This window comes from Carettochelys insculpta, chromosome 2 (genome assembly GCF_033958435.1).
Source record: "Carettochelys insculpta isolate YL-2023 chromosome 2, ASM3395843v1, whole genome shotgun sequence".
Classification (NCBI taxonomy): domain Eukaryota; kingdom Metazoa; phylum Chordata; order Testudines; family Carettochelyidae; genus Carettochelys; species Carettochelys insculpta.
The window spans coordinates 188748218-188764256 of NC_134138.1; the positions used below are offsets into that span (position 1 = coordinate 188748218).

Genomic DNA, 16039 nt, shown 5'->3' on the forward strand with positions numbered 1-16039 from the left:
TGAGCTCATGGGAATAAGGGGACTTCGAAGTAGGCGGGGCCCTTTCGAAAAGGAGCCCCGTCTGGATGCGCCACGCGGCGGCAAGGCTCGTCAATTTCGAAGCGCCGCTGCCGCCCGCATGCTAATGAAGCGCTGAATATGCATTTCAGCGCTTCATTAGTAAACTTCGAAATGGCCATTTGCATGGCCATTTCGAAGTTTGGGGCACGTGTAGACACAGCCACAGTGACCACAGCCATCCCACTTAAGACACTTGCAGAGGATTTTTTTCTTCTCTCTTCCACCCCTCCCCCCCACCTTCCACCCTTTCTAGCCGATTCATCAGTTTTTTGGGTTTTTTTTTTTGTTTTTGTTTCAATTCTCTGTCTGTCAGTTATCAGGATTTTCCGGATCTGAAGAAGTGGAACTGTCCCACGAAAGCTCATCACCTAATAAATCATTTTGTTGATCTAAAATCCTACAGGACTGATTTTTTTTTGTTTTAAGTTATTTTACTTGTCTTCATTGGAAAGCTCTTGATGAGATGTAAGTTTCAATGATGTGTGGTGACTTGGAAAAAATATTAGCTCACAATTAGGTGAAACAAAAGTATTTACATTAAAAAATAAAAATCACACTAACCATACTCTTGCCCCAAATCTGCAAAAGCAATCTCTTACTAAATACAAGCTACAGTTTCACAAGCTGGCCTCATAATGATACAAGAATAACCAGAACAACAAATGTTGATTTTTCATATTTTATCAGTTACAAGAGGTTAATGGCTTGAGATCAGTCATTGAATGATGGACAACTATCAGTGTGCCAAGTAGTAATCTCATTAAATGACTTATCTATAGGTATTTGTAAATTCTTCCACTGAGTCAGCTTTCTAAGCAGACAGTAAAAGCTTTTAAGCTGGCTTGATATATTTATTTCTGAGCCACAGATGCAAAATCACATCCAGATGTAGTATATATTAGCAGCAACGAAGGGTCCTGTGGCACCTTACAGACTAACAGAAAAGTTTAGAGCATGAGCTTTCGTGAGTTAACTCACTTCTTCAGATGCTGGCTATATTAGCACTGAGTTATCAAATACCAGGTTTTAATTTTTTAAAAATTGCATTTATACTGTCACTTTTACAATTAAATACAGCCTCAGATTAATTTCTCAACTAATAATTTTTGGCTGAAATCAGAGGGTTCTTATTTATGTAAAATAAAATATTTAAATTACTATGATGCTTAAAAACACTGTACAAGGCGAAATGAGTAATATACACAAGATTGATTCTAAAATATTTATTAAAATACAGTAACATTTAATATGACCTAATGTCAGATGTCCACAAATCTTTAAAGTTATAACATCAAGTGACTGAGGAAAAAAGCGAACATTTGAGTGTAAGCAGAATTTTATTGTCAGTGGTACTCAGTCTCTCTCTTTAGGACTCTGTATGTAAGTCACATAGATCCTATAGGTTTGATAGCAGGACTGCTTCCCATGTTTTTGGCACATACAAAAGCACTCAAGCAGCCAGGAAGTAGGAGAAGATGGAAGATGCTGGAGAAGAACCACAAACAGACACTAAACTGTGCAGTCACATGCAGACATGCTAAATGACAATATAACAGCTCAGTCATCACAGGCAGTACCTGCACAGTTATATTGTGGCCCAGAAACCAGGCAATAAAGAAATGGTTCTTCAAGATGAGGTATGACTTCATTAGTCTCTTTGGACTGGTTTTATGTTCAAAATGGAAATTTAAGACATGTAAATAAATAGAAGGTTGGGAATACAGTTTTGGAGTTTGCCTAAGATTTGCTAGCATGGGTACTACAACTGTCAAGGAGGCTTAAAGACTTACTCACTTGTATAGTCTGTACGTTAATTTTGGTGGCTGCATGTTCTACTGCTCAGAAATAATTTAGATGGCTGTTCAAAGGAGAATACGTACTAATAACCACTTCACCTACATTCACTGTGATAAGTCTGATAAATACTGTTCAAATTGCTAGCAAGAAGCTCATTTGAAAGAGAATAAAAAAAATCATATGAACTTCCTCCTATTTCTTGGGCATCATTCACCCTCTGGCAGAAATGAAGGCTGTCAGTATTATACCTTGAACCAAGTTTTGAGGTACAAAAAGAAAAATACTCTTGATGCAGCCTGTACCCCAATTCCCATAATTGGGACAAGGGGAGGGGGCAAGACTGTTTTGGGTACCTGTCCTGGACTAACAGTGCCAGTAACAGCAGGACCCCAGAGCACTGCAAGACAGGCTACAGGGCAGCACACGGCAATTACCTGCTATTGCAGTGGATATCCACCTGAAGTAAGAGCTCTAAACAGTCCTTAGACATTCTGAGCCCATGTCCTTTAGGAAGAGGAGACAGGGTATGTGGTCGGAGGGAAGAAAAGTGAATGATGGATGGCAGAGACAGAGAGAGAGAGTAAGCTGTTAAAAATACCAGAAGAAGGTCCTGCTTCTGCACTTTGTACCTGTAAATTTTAGCTACCTGCCATGTTCCTGGCCTTGAATGAACTAAAATGCCTATGTCCTAGAGGTCACAGACTGCCTTCACTACAAAAACAAGTTAAACAACCAGAGAGACAGGACAACGGTACGTAGTGTTGTTTACTGCTTCACAAGCATCTCCCAATAGTGAATTGCTATTTTCTAATCTGAATGCTCAACTGGAAAACTCTGCAGCCAGTAATTTTGGATTACACACCTAAACTAACTTTATCAGAGATACGCATAGTAGTTTTTAAGAAGATGGATGCATCTACTAAGGGAAGACTGAATAATGGAAAATAAAGCAAGAGGCACACAGAGCTGAACAATATTAAAATACTGCAGTAGAAGTTAAAGGACAAAATTTATACATACAGTCTGAAAGTTCCATAGCCTGCATGTATGTGATAGTTGTACAGAATGAACCTCTCTGGTCCAGCAGCATCCATGGTTTGGCAGGATGCTGCTGGAGCAGAGAACCCTGGTACAGAGAGCCCCAGCAGGCCATGGTCAAGGAGCCCAGTTGGCTGGTAAAACGGGGTGGGCACCTGGCTGGCAGTAGGGCCAGGAAGCCAGGTTGGAAGGTTGGCAGCCCCTCAGGAGAGTCCAGGGGCCTGACCTCCCCTGGTCTGACAAACTCCCTTGCTTAGGATGGTCAGGTCCCCAGGGTGCCAGAGCAGGGAGGTCTCACCTGTATTTCAGTAGAGCACTGATGGCTGCTGGTGTAACAAGCAAATAAAAAAGAGTTACAGGGCTTTCTAGAGACATTTTCTGTGCTTTTCAAAAGGAAAATACTCATTTATCTGTAAGCTTTCAGCTTTAACCATTCTCTTCCACTTGTAATTTAGCTTAAAAATTGAGTCTTTTTTTAAACCTCTAGATCATTTTAAATTGTCAAAAGGGAAGCAGCAAAGTTAAAAACAGAATAACAACAACAATACTGGAACAAAAGAAGCTCATGTAAAAGTAATTGGTAGATGAAAGCCTGGCTTTCAATGACTTTTCAAATACAAGTTACAAATTTTAACTCCTTACATAAAGAGTGCCATTTAACCCCAAAATGAAAGTTAAACAGCTAGTGGGAGCTGCAGCCAACTCAGCCCATGCATACTTACAGGGATACAAGAGATAGGGATATCCAAGATAACTGTGGGGCAAATCTTAGGTCCTTGGAAGTGAATGGCAAAACTCCCATTGACATTGTTAGTATAATGATTTCATCCTATAGGGATATCTTCATTATTTAATGTGGGGATTTTTGTTACTATAATTTAGAAAATACGTATCTGTAAGTATGTTAATAAGTAATATCTTGAGGTTTTAGCAGATGTGTATCATTGAAAGAAATAGCAAAGCTTCAGGTCTGAAAAACAAGAAATACTCCAGTTTTAGAATATGTACCCATACAGATTATAAACACATGCACAGTGTACACAAAACACAGGAGTATCACACAAAACGGTGCAAAGAGCTATGCTGTCTGACTTAATGGTGTGGCTGAGCTGCTTAGGTTATTCTTATAAGAGAGGTATTTTCCTAATGCAAAAACAGTTCTATGAAATGATAGTCACTGACTAAATGAAAGAGTCATCCGGCCAACTGTTACTCAGAAAGTCTTCATGACCTGCCTTGACACACAAAAAAAAACCACGCCTACTCTATTAGTTTTAGGGACAATTTCAACACAGAGTGTACGTACATAAACATACACAAAACTGCATTTATAAATAGAGCAGATCTGCACAAAGTTGCCTATGGCTCTAAGTTTTGCTTTCAGAGAACCAATTATTTTGTTGACATTTTTCCTAAAGAAAGATGTAAAGAAATATCTCCACTGGAATACTTCTTGTGTCCTATGATCAGTCTGTTGGCAACACTATTCAGCATAGGGAAGAGTTTCTTTTCTGCCCTATGAAATGAGTGAGGACAATATAAAGAAATGTATTGCACAACTGTCTCAGGAGGTCTGCAGCTACAGAGAAGAAAGTTAGATACAGATGAATACAACACAAGTATATGATGGTGGAAAAGAAAAAGTCACAAATAAAAAAAATGTGTCCATCTACATCAAGGTTGAATTATTCTGGAACTGAAAGCAAGCTTAACTAAACAGGATTTCAGCCTACACTGCACTGTTAATTTTACAGGTATGTCCTCAATCCAATCTAACATGTGAATCAACATCTTTATACTACTTAATTCTAACAAACATTATAGCAAATATTTGACTATTTCAATTGTGAAATACAGCTAATTTACAGATATCACCATCGAAAATGTACAAATCTGAATTCAAACGTATAATTTTGCTTGCAATAAACTTTGTCTGCTAAAGTATAAAGGCTCAGATTTAAAGAAAAGTAGTTATTTAAAAACACAACTAATGTAATGTGACAAAGATTTAAATGCCATTCTTCATTCTCTGTTTGGAGACATTCATGCTTCTAGTAAACCAAAGCACTACCCATTCCATTTTTGTCTGTAAACAAACATCACATTTTGGTCCTCCATGACTAAGAAGTCTCCATAACTCAATTTGGTGCAGTCTTTGTCCAGCTGAGAGAAGCTGATACAACTGAAATACTCAACAGCAGAGTGCAAAGCTGATATTCAGACTTTACTTTTAGTCCCCGAGGCCTTGTGTTGACTGGGTAAAAGTGGAAAGCCATGAAGACATGGCTGATTTTGCACTTGTGAAGGCCCCTCCTACTGACTGACCTGCATTATAAACAAACAAGAAAAAAAACATAGTCATGAAAGTGTAATATGATTTTTCTAGACAGCATACATCCCTTAACATACTATTTGTATATACAACACACCAGAGAATGATTACAACATCAGTGGTTTAATCATCAAGTTAAAATGTAAATACCCAGACACATTCCAAGAATTTAAAGATGGCATCTTAGGGCTTGTCTATATTATTGGAAGAATGACCCATTCAGGGTTGATTGTGCAGAGTCTGATCTAGTGCATCTGGAAAAATGCACAAAAATCAATCCCTCTGGGGTTGGCAGTCTACCCCCTGCATTCCTCCTATCAGGAGGAGCAAGAGAGGTCAATGGGAGAAATGTTCCCATCAACCTATGTCATTAAGGGCAAACCTTACATTCAACTGCAGATATGTTGAACCTAGCTATACAATTTCTGTAACTAGAACTGCGTATCTGCAGTCAACTGTAAGGTCTAGTGTATATCAAGCCTATGAATAAATGGTTTATGCCAACCAGCAATAATTATAGCCTTTAGATGGCCTCTTCAATATTCCAGCCTAAAGACTGTCAGGGACCAAGCTCTTCTCAGTACATTTTCAGGAGAGGAAGGAGGAGCAGGCAGACCACTTCCATTCTCAATAATCCGTTCAAGAATTCTGGCAAAGTCACAAGAGAGCAAGCACTCACAAGACTAACTGGAGGCCTGGTGTTCTCCCTCACCATTGGATGAGGTCATGCAGGACAATCAAAACAGTACAGGCTTGATCTAAAGTCCACTGAAGTCAACGGCAGTCTTTCTATTGACTTCAATGGTTTTTAGATCAGGCACTGTCAGAGAAACACAAAATGAGAAGAGTTGTTATTACTGGAGCATACAATTTTGTTGTGTGAGCACTTACTAAGGATGAGCACTCTTTCATCGGAACCTTTAGCAAGGAGACATCTGCTCTGGGCAAAGACCAACTTTAAAACGGAAACTTATTCTGGTGTCCTTATTAAAAATATCTCCTCCCCATATTGTGTGGTATGCTGTGTCCCAGTTATCAATCTGTCTGCCAGCCTTTTCATCTCCCTCTGGACAGAGATGCCTGGATTTCTGTGGTACACAGATCTATCTGTAAAGCCCATAGGATAAAAAGCACTATAGAAGTGTAATCCAGTACCACTAAATCACCATAATATGTCATGCTTGTAATATCTAGCCAGTTACACTCTTTCAACCTCGTTACAAACAGATTTCTTACCTACAGCTTTTCCTGTTTGCACAACATTCCGGCTGGTATTGACCATGGCATTTCCAATTTTCTTGCCACGTTCACTGTTCTGGACAGAGCTAAGCAAGGGAAATAGTGAAAGAGCTACAGTCAACTGGCTCACTATCTACTCAAGGGATAAAATTTAAAGTATCAATTAAGTATAAGCAAGCTCATAAGATTCTGATCCATCTCCTCATTGCAGCACAGATAAGTAACACACCTAAACATGTTACGCCCGGCAGAGGAAGGGGAGAGTAGATACTGCCAGTTGTCCAGGAATCAAAAGCAACAGATTCATAATTATGGAACACACTGTGGTCGCACAATACAAGACAAAATTTTACAGCATCTACATTTAGGTATCTTTGAAAACGTTATCCTTAACCTATAAGCTTTGTGAAAAAGCATGTAACCAGTGGGCTGGCTCTGACTGTTTGTCATTGCTTTGTCTATTCAGAACAGTTACTTTTTACTTTGTGCTTCTATTCATAAGAATCAACTTTTTGAATAAATATGCCTTTCATGTCATGCTTTTCCAAATAAGTAAGGGAGAATTATGTTACCATCATTGAAAAAAGCATTAAGCGATTAGTTTCTAATAGTTTTAATGTCAGACATTGTAACACTCTCTCATGTGATTTTATAACATAAAATTCAAATAAAAATGTCAGTTTCATCACGCACTCCACATGTGAGTACACATATCAACCCCTTAAGCAACATAATAAAGCAAGCTGCATTCTATTCCACTTTAGCATGTCCACGCAAATTATCAGAGAATGTAAATCTTTATAGTTATACAAAAAGCAGTCATTTCAAGTACCAGTTGGGGTTGGATTTGCAAAATCTGATTTTGATACAGTTAGCATGTTCACAGCACTGTCACTTATGGAGAATAAATCTATGGTGGCATGAATGCTTCTTTCATTAGGATCATGCATTAAATACTATTCAGCCTCTTAAATTCAGTTTCATAAAACGTTAATGTCTCCCCTTTCAAAAAAAGTGCACATGATAGAACAGTATAAAAGAAAATATAGACACCAATGGCTTTGGGGATTACAAGTTATTTTCAAGAAGACTTATCTCCAGATTACAGCTAAAACAAGGTTTAAGTTTAAGTTGTCTGTAACTGTCATTATGGCGGTAAGGTAGCCTTTGTGAAACAGGCTAATCTCAGTTTACATCACTACTGTTGCGAAGAGCACAGGCAACAAGAACCAAACCTTTTATCACTAAAGCTTGAGGTCACATTCTATATTTACATTAAAAACTGTTGGCAAAAAATGACACCTCTATATCTCCATAAAGTGCCTCCCTTTTCTTAGAAAGTCACATCTGCTAATTGTAGTGATAAGAGTGACAGCTAGTGAACAGAAGCAGAGAATGGGAGTTTTGCAAGAGAATTCTCCAGATGAAGGATGAGAGACCCTGTGACCTTTGAGTGAGTTTGTCTATTCCATATGCAGTTTATTCATTTGCTTGGTGTGTGCTTATTTGCATGCCATATACTTGCTGAGCCAGGAGCTGAAAGCTTACTCATGAGGGTCTAGTCTACCTTAAGATCCTTCACCTCATTTTAGGTCCAAAAAGGAAAACAACAGAACACCAATTACCATCTATAGCCCTCATCTTAAACCTCTTTAGCGCATCATTGACAATCTACAACCTATACTGGAACATGATCCCTTACTCACACAGACACCCAACCTCAAGAAAATACTCACTAGCAGCCACAGTTAGATAAAACTTAGATGTAAAAAAAATAACCCTAGTTAATATGAATAAAACTGTATTTTGACATTTTGATGGTATGAAGTTGTTAGTTTCATGAAGGGGGTCAATTCCCATGTGTTTAAAACAACCTTGATTTTAAGCTGTACACTCTCAGTTTAGAAACAGACAATAAAATGTCAAAGAACTATATACTTACTGTGATAATCTCAACTTTACATCTGATACAGAGTATTGGCCCTGGAACGGGTGGCTGAAAGGGGAACAACATAGTGTTTCAATTTTGTCATTTTTCTATAAAGAAAAAACAGCATGGTTTTATTTTCTGGTTGCCCTCCACTGTAAAGAAAATATCTGGTTACACCTGTCTTACTGTGATTCAGTTGTAGGATTCTGCAAAATAATCTGCAATCTGTTATCCATTTACAAAAAAAAAAACAAATAATATTTTATCTTCTTTTTCAAACCTCATAAGAGCAGACAGCAGAGACACTCCTCTTGCTGACCACATGAGACATAACAGAAGTGATGTCTCCAGGTGCCATGTAGGGATTTAAAAAAAAAAAAAAAGGCACAAACTGCACTTACCCAGCAGACAATATAACATACAGAGCATAGGTTTAATTCACTCTATGCAGCACGTTGCCTTATTCTCTACTACCAAAGCAGCAGTATATTCTTCAAATGCAATCTAAAGTACAGTGCATTTGCACGGTCTACTTTTAAAGCAAAAAAGACATGAAACTATGACAAAGTCTATATTTAAAAAGGAAAAAATATAACCACTAAACCAACAACACTACTGTAAAATGAACTATCCTGTGACTGCTCCCTGGAAATGGAGAAGCAAACAAAAATCTACAAGAACCAGCAAACTGATAATCTCTAAAATAAGGTGGATGAAGTGTCTACACACTTACCCTCCCTCATAAGGATGGCAACTTAGAGATTTTCTACCAGCTTCACTTCTGCATTTAGGCAGAGCTATACCAACTATCTTCTCATCTATGCCCCACAGTCTCAGTGAGGTACTAAAAATGAGAAACACTGTGCCACCCTGTTCTAAAGAAAAGGAGGAACGTCCTTATTCCTTACAGCAGTGCAGTGCTGAATATCTCAGGGTTTCCCAGAGTGTCTCAGATAGGCTATAGGGAGGACCAATGAAAGAGAACCTTGTAACATCCCCCCTCCCCCTCAAAAAAAAAGTTCTCCGATTCCATACAGGAACAGCAGAATACAATCTTTATTTTCCCCCTTATCTTTGAAGTTGGTTCCTTACCTAGAATTTACCTCAGCAAGAGCAGGGTGCTTGTTGCTGTTCCACACTCTGTAGTTGTGTGTATTTTTCCAAGTTGCTACAAAGGCTGTTCCAAAGTCTGATAATATCTTTTCATTATCTGATGAATAAAACACAGAAGGTAAATGAACCTACAGCAACACACTGAAGATGTAAAAGAAATGAAAGGCAGGTTCGGAAGAAATCAAAAATGTTCTCTATTCTTGTCAATCAGGGAACATGGGTTCCAGTTCCATAAACATTAGCAAAGCAATAAGCTCGTTATTTTGTGTTTGTAAAAAACGACACTGCCCAACACAGAGTTAAGTAAAGGAAAATGCAGTTTAGACCAGTGTTTCTTAAACTATGTTCACTGGAACACAAGTGTTCCATGAACAACTCGCAAGTATGCTGCAATTATCTGACACTTTTTTGATCTCATACACTGAATGTATACATTTTCTGTTATTAAAACCAGATACACTGTTACTTCTTCATTTCTGTGATACCTGATTAAATTACTTCATTTTGTTTTTGCTGTACATGTTGCTATTTGTTTTCATGTATTTTGAAGAAAATATTCATAGGTGTTCTACATAAAAATTATTGTTTGATGTTCTGTGGTCTCAAAAAGTTTACGAAACATTGGTCTAGACAACCAAGACATTAATTTAAAGGAACACTGACAACTTAGTTTAGATAAAAGTTAGATTTAAAAAAAATATCACTAGGTAATATGAATAAAACTGTATTTTGACCTTTTGATGGTATGAAGCTGTTAATCATCCCCATATCATAAACCCAAACTGCACTGTGCCAATATATGAGAATCTGAAAGTGAAGGTAAGTGGCCAAGCTCTGTTGCAAGGTCTTATCCAACATCTGGGAAGAAGTCAAAGAGACACCATGGAAGAACATGACATCACCAGCACTGGTTGTGCCCAAACAGTAGAACCCTGCTTTACCGTGCTACATTAAACTGCACATTCAATTTCAGTAACAGAGAGGAAGCCGTGCTAGTCTATACACTATCAAAACAAAAAGCAGTCAAGTAGCACTTTAAATACGAGCAAAATAGTTTATTAGGTGAGCTTTCGTGGGACAGACCCACTTCTTCAGACCGTAGCCAGACCAGAACAGACTCAATATTTAAGGCACAGAGAACCAAAAACAGTAAGCAAGGAGGACAAATCAGAAAAAGATAATCAAGGTGAGCAAACCAAAGACTGGAGGGGTGGGGGGGAAGGTCAAGAATTAGATTGAGCCAAGTATGCAGACAAGCCCCTATAGTGACTCAGAAAGGTATATAAAAGGTACATAAAGGTATGTGTGTTACTGAAGAAGAACTATCGCACTGTTCTGGAAAGGGAAACAGCCGAGCTGGCTTTTATATTCAAATTCGGCACATTAACACATGGTTTAAATCATGGGTGTCCAACCTTTTGGCTTGCCTGGGCCGCACTGAGTGAAGAGGAATTGTCTTGGGCCGCATATAAAATATATAATATAGTTAATGCATATAAATCACGTAATAATGTTAAAAGATTACGATCTTGTGGGGCCGCATTACTAGCTGTCCAGGGCTGCATGCGGCCCGCGGGCTGAACATGCCTGGTTTAAATCATGATGGGAAATTTCTGAGTCACTATAGGGGCTCATCCGCATACTTGGCTCAATCTAATTCTTGACCTTCCCCCCCAACACCCCTCCACACTCTGATTTGCTCACCTTGATTATCTTTTTCTGATTTGTCCTCCTTGCTTACTGTTTTTGTTTCTCTGTGCCTTAAATATTGAGTCTGTTCTGGTCTGACTATGGTCTGAAGAAGGGGGTCTGTCCCGCAAAAGTTCACCTAAAACTATTTGGATAGTCTTTAAAGTGCTACTTGACTGCTTTTTTTTTTTTATTCAATTTCAGGGTGAAGCTGAGAATTACTGAAGTGTGAATTAATGATTAACCATCATACACAACAGGTGTATCATGTTAATGTCCCTTTAACAGTATCTTTACAAATACAGAAAATCCATCTACAATATTTAGATTGGGAAAGCACAACCTATCACTGAGTTCATGAAAAGTATGTCGTCATCTGAAGAAGTGGGTCTTTCCCACAGAAGCTCATCACCTGATAATATTGTTAGTCTTTAAGGTGCTACAGGACTGCTTTCTTTGTTTTGTGAAGATACAGACTAACAGTTACCTCTCTGAGCCCATGACACAAATGGTTAGTCATCTTACCTAAAATTACAAGGAAGGCATAGAGGATTTAATACATCAATGTCTGAAGTGAAGCTTGAGACAATATTTGTTCAGCAGCATTATGGAGTGGCTATAGAATTGGCTGACATGCTGTCAACTGAGAATAATTATAAAGGGAAGGGCAATTAAATGGATCAATACTGGGCAAACAGAACATTTCCCTAAAAGATTTAGAGAGCTAGCTGTTTATAAACAATTGGGAATAGCTAAAGTCCACAAAGAGACCCTAAATTAACAGGATGTCTACATGTCTGTAGTTCAAGTACTTCTATTTATGAAGAGAGCATAAGGGAAATTAACACAAATACCCAAGAGAAGATAGGAAGAGGGGATATAGTAGTCTATAAATCACTGGAAGTTAATAACACGGAATAATGCAATAAATTATTAAAACGGTCAAGGGATTATAAAAAGGAAACATTCACCTGAGATAACGGATGAGTATGAGCCAAACTGAAAATGTAATGGAGCAATTGTTAAACTATGCATCCAGCCTTCCCTGCCCATCCTCACCAAGGCCCCTAAAAGAGTTTACCAGAACATACCTGGCTGCAGCACAGCAGCAAGCAGCGCATGAAGATAGGCACCAAACTGAGCCCTGATCCACTCGTCTCCTCCCTCCCAGCCAGTGCCATCGAGGAAAACGTCATCCCTGTTCTCAGTTACATGCTTCACCAAATAGTCTGCAAATCTCAAGTCAGCTGTTGTGAGGTTCAGGATCTTCCTGAGGTCTGGATCATGGATATGGACAAGGGCTTCCTCTATCTGATTGAAATAATCCCAATGGGAAAAATCAGTCCAAATAAGAGCTTTAGCATAAATAACCCCTAGAATTTTTGTCAAATGAGTAATTCACCCCACCTGCAACTATAAAGGTGAGGAGAAACTGATGACCAAATTATGCTTCAACTGTTCTGAGAACATGAGATGACAGTCTGAAGTGGCCTGTATCTGATGAAAAGCTGTGGAAGCTCTTTGTCAAGATGCTGGATACATTCATATAGGATATGTTTCTAGAGGTTCTTTTTTAAGGCTTTGATTTATTGGCTGGCTGAGTTAATTTGCTACCTGCATATCATTATTTAATGTTGGGCAGTGGTCATTTATGCAATTGTAAACTTAATTCTTAGGGCATTTAGAGCTTTCTTTCCAGGCATTTTTAATTGCCACATAAATATAAAATAAATATATCAGAAGAAGAGCACATTAGTGCTACCATAACTCATGTTTGTTTCTTAATTATAAATGCTTATTTTTAAGATCTTATTAGGCAGATATGAAAGCTCACTATGAGAAAAATAAACCATGACAACAATGAGCTATGTGGAGCCCTTAAAAATATTCTATAACTTGTAAACACTGGATGTAATGTATTACACCAGAAACATATTAATATTTTTGAAAGTGAACAAAATTAAGAAGGAAAACCTTAATTTATATAAATCCAAGTATAAAGAATTCTGGCTTCATAGGTGTGAGACTTTTCCATCTCTATTGTATTTAAAGTCTATACACCAAAGTTGTTCCAGAATAAGATAGGTTGCGAATTTATAGCACTACAGCTATTCCAGTATAGCTCCTTGTGCAGACACACCGTTGAGTCAGTCAATTTCCTCTAACATAATGAAAAGTTGTTTGATAACCCGCTTTCAGGCCTGCCGACAAGGTGGGTAAGGGAGGCAGTTGCTCCGGAGTCCAGACATTCGAAGGGATCCAGAGCTCCAGACTGCGGCTGCAGCAGCAGACAGAGTCCAGGGGCCCTCTGAACTGCCCCTACACCGCCGCTCTGAGGGCTCTGGGGAGTGGCACCAGCACCACAGTCAGGGCAGTGCTAATGGCCGATTGCCCTCAGCCCTGCCCCTTCCACCCAAGGGCCCCACTACCTACCTGCCCCATTGCTCTGGGGCTCGTGATGGCTGTCGGCCCCATTAACCCACTTTAAACCAAGTAATTGGAGGCTTAGGAATATTTTTGTTTATATTATCTTTTAACAAAAGCTTTTTTAAAAGAAAGTAGATCAGTAAGTTCTTTGGAACAGGTAGTTTGTTTCTGTTTTGTGTTAGTGCCTAAGACGGGGTGGGCAAGATCTGGCTTGCCATGCCTTTGAATCTGGCCTGTGGCCTGCCCCACCTGGACACTCAGGCAGGGAACAGTCTCACGCTGCTCAAAGTGGCTGGCTGCTCCATCTGCCTCTTGGCTTCAAACACCAGCCAGCTGGAGCTGAGAGACTATGCTGGGGGCAGGGCCAGTGCGCAAAGCCTCTCCCTCTCAGTGCACGGTGGCTTTGAGTGGTGTGGGGCTGAGGCAGTCAGAAAGCCCAAGTGAGGGTCCCATTAGGTTGCTGTCTGCGAGCTGCCTTCCAGCCAGAGACTGCCTCTGACACCCCACTCCCCTGCCACAGGTAACTACACAAAACTTTTGCACCCCACCCCTCTCTCCCTGGTCACAGCTCCCTCCCAGATCCTGCACCCCCTCCAATACCCCTCCGCAAGGCCAGAGATTCCTCTTCTGCACCCACACCCCTCCTAGATTCTGCAGCCCACTCCCCTGCCCCAGGTCACCACTCAAACCCTCTGTACCCACTCCCCAGTGCCAGGTCATAGCTCCCTCCTTCACCCAGATCCCCTCTCAGACCTCACACCTCCTGCACCCCAATCCCCTACCCCAAGCCCCCTTCTGCACCCAACCGCCGTCCCCGACCCTGTACCCTCTCCACAGAAAAGTGCAGCTCTTGACCACTCACCAAAATCACCCCAACATCAAAAATTATTGCCCACCCCTTGCCTAGGACAAAAGGGTTTTGGTTTATTACTCAAACTCCAAGGTATCTAACACTACACAAAGAACAACTAAAATAATATAATATATTTTTAACAACGTAAGTAGTAACCCAAGGCTCTTATTTTGACTTAAAACACATCAATAAGGCAACCCCTTTTTTTTTTTAAATCTAAAAAGAAGAGTACAGTAAACCCTTACTTCCACAATTGCATCACTCAGATGCTTCTGCTGACGGAATAGGATGTTGGTGGCTCCCGCAACAAAGCCACGGACTGTTATGTCAGAGAGGAGGTGGTGCTGTTGCAGTGCCATGTATGGTAAGCAAAGGTAACCCTAAGATAATGGAAACGGTAAACGATTAGTATGAAAATGGGGATGGCAAAACATCCTTCCCCAAATCCATCTTAACATACTTATTTCACACCCATAGCTCTTCCTAAAGCCAAACAAAAGCAAAGAGCACCATGACGCAGAGAAAACAAGCTCTGCACCATGTTCCTAGCCAAACTGCCACTGGAGTCGAATGTTGCTTTGCTACATATTAAGCAAACACAAACAAAGCAGGTTTCACAGAAATGGAGTATACTTGGTAATGGCGTATGGCAGTTTCACTCCTAAGTAGCTGGTTGAAATCCAGCTCCAGCAGCCTTCAAATGGTAACAGAGTTCACAAATGTGAAATGAATTTGATGGTCTCAATGTCTTTGGTGTGCACAGTAAAAAGGACAGGGACAGAACGGACAAGCAGACTATCCTCTTTTCTGCAGGAGAGTATCTACTGGCAGGATTCAAATACACTGCTGGGATAGTGAGACACATGCACTCCAGTCATCCATATTTTTCAGGGACAGACTTTCAGGCTTCAGGGATAACTTTTTGCGAGTACGTGCATGCCTGATGAAAAACAAAAAAAGCAGCAGGAGAAAAAGACTATGCTCTGTGCTTTTTAACCACTGTGTTCTTATGATACTAATTATACCAATGCTTTCCAAGAAAATTTGCTATTTAAAAATGTCTAGTCTTTGATGTAGGTTACACCCAAATTCTAGTAATATAGTTGTAAGTATTATAATTTTCATTTTAAAATAGAATCAATGTACCCCTTGAAATTCTAGCCCAATTCCAGCTGCTCAGTTGCATAAAGCATTGTGCAGTTCATCCACTAACAGATAGGCTACAGGCATTTTGGACTAAAGAAAGCATGTACATCAGCACGCAGTACATGGCAATTTGAAACACATGGAAGAAAGAAATACAAATGCTCCTTTTTTCTCGATTAAACACAGGGATTGCCATCCAGATGAAAAATACTAACAACTAAAACAGAACTGTCTTTGTCAAAGAATAACAGTCCTATGTTAGAAAGCCATCATTCCAGAGCGTTAGGTTCCCAGAAAAATAATATTAAGGAAGTGGCCATGTTGAAGTAAATTGTTTGCGGAGAGTAGCCGCTCTGGAAGTTATTAAAGGGTGCTGTTCACTAGAAACTGGTGCATCTGAACTTTCAAGTCCTCC

The 16039-nt window shown here is 39.6% G+C and overlaps 1 protein-coding gene across 2 annotated transcripts in view; it reads right to left on the bottom strand.

Moving 5' to 3' along the window:
- Positions 1 to 318: 318 nt before the first annotated feature.
- AVL9 (AVL9 cell migration associated) overlaps positions 319 to 16039 on the bottom strand; it is a 54504-nt gene continuing 38783 nt past the window's right edge. The window contains exons 11-16 of one of the 2 annotated variants that reach the window (XM_074988150.1): positions 14724 to 14858; positions 12290 to 12509; positions 9489 to 9606; positions 8409 to 8462; positions 6464 to 6552; positions 319 to 5220 (exon numbers count right to left, since the gene is read on the bottom strand). In XM_074988150.1, coding sequence (XP_074844251.1) covers positions 5126 to 5220; positions 6464 to 6552; positions 8409 to 8462; positions 9489 to 9606; positions 12290 to 12509; positions 14724 to 14858 — 711 coding nt within the window. In that variant the 3' untranslated portion in view covers positions 319 to 5125. The remainder of the gene's footprint in view (positions 5221 to 6463; positions 6553 to 8408; positions 8463 to 9488; positions 9607 to 12289; positions 12510 to 14723; positions 14859 to 16039) is intronic. The other variant, XM_074988148.1, reaches the window with a different exon arrangement.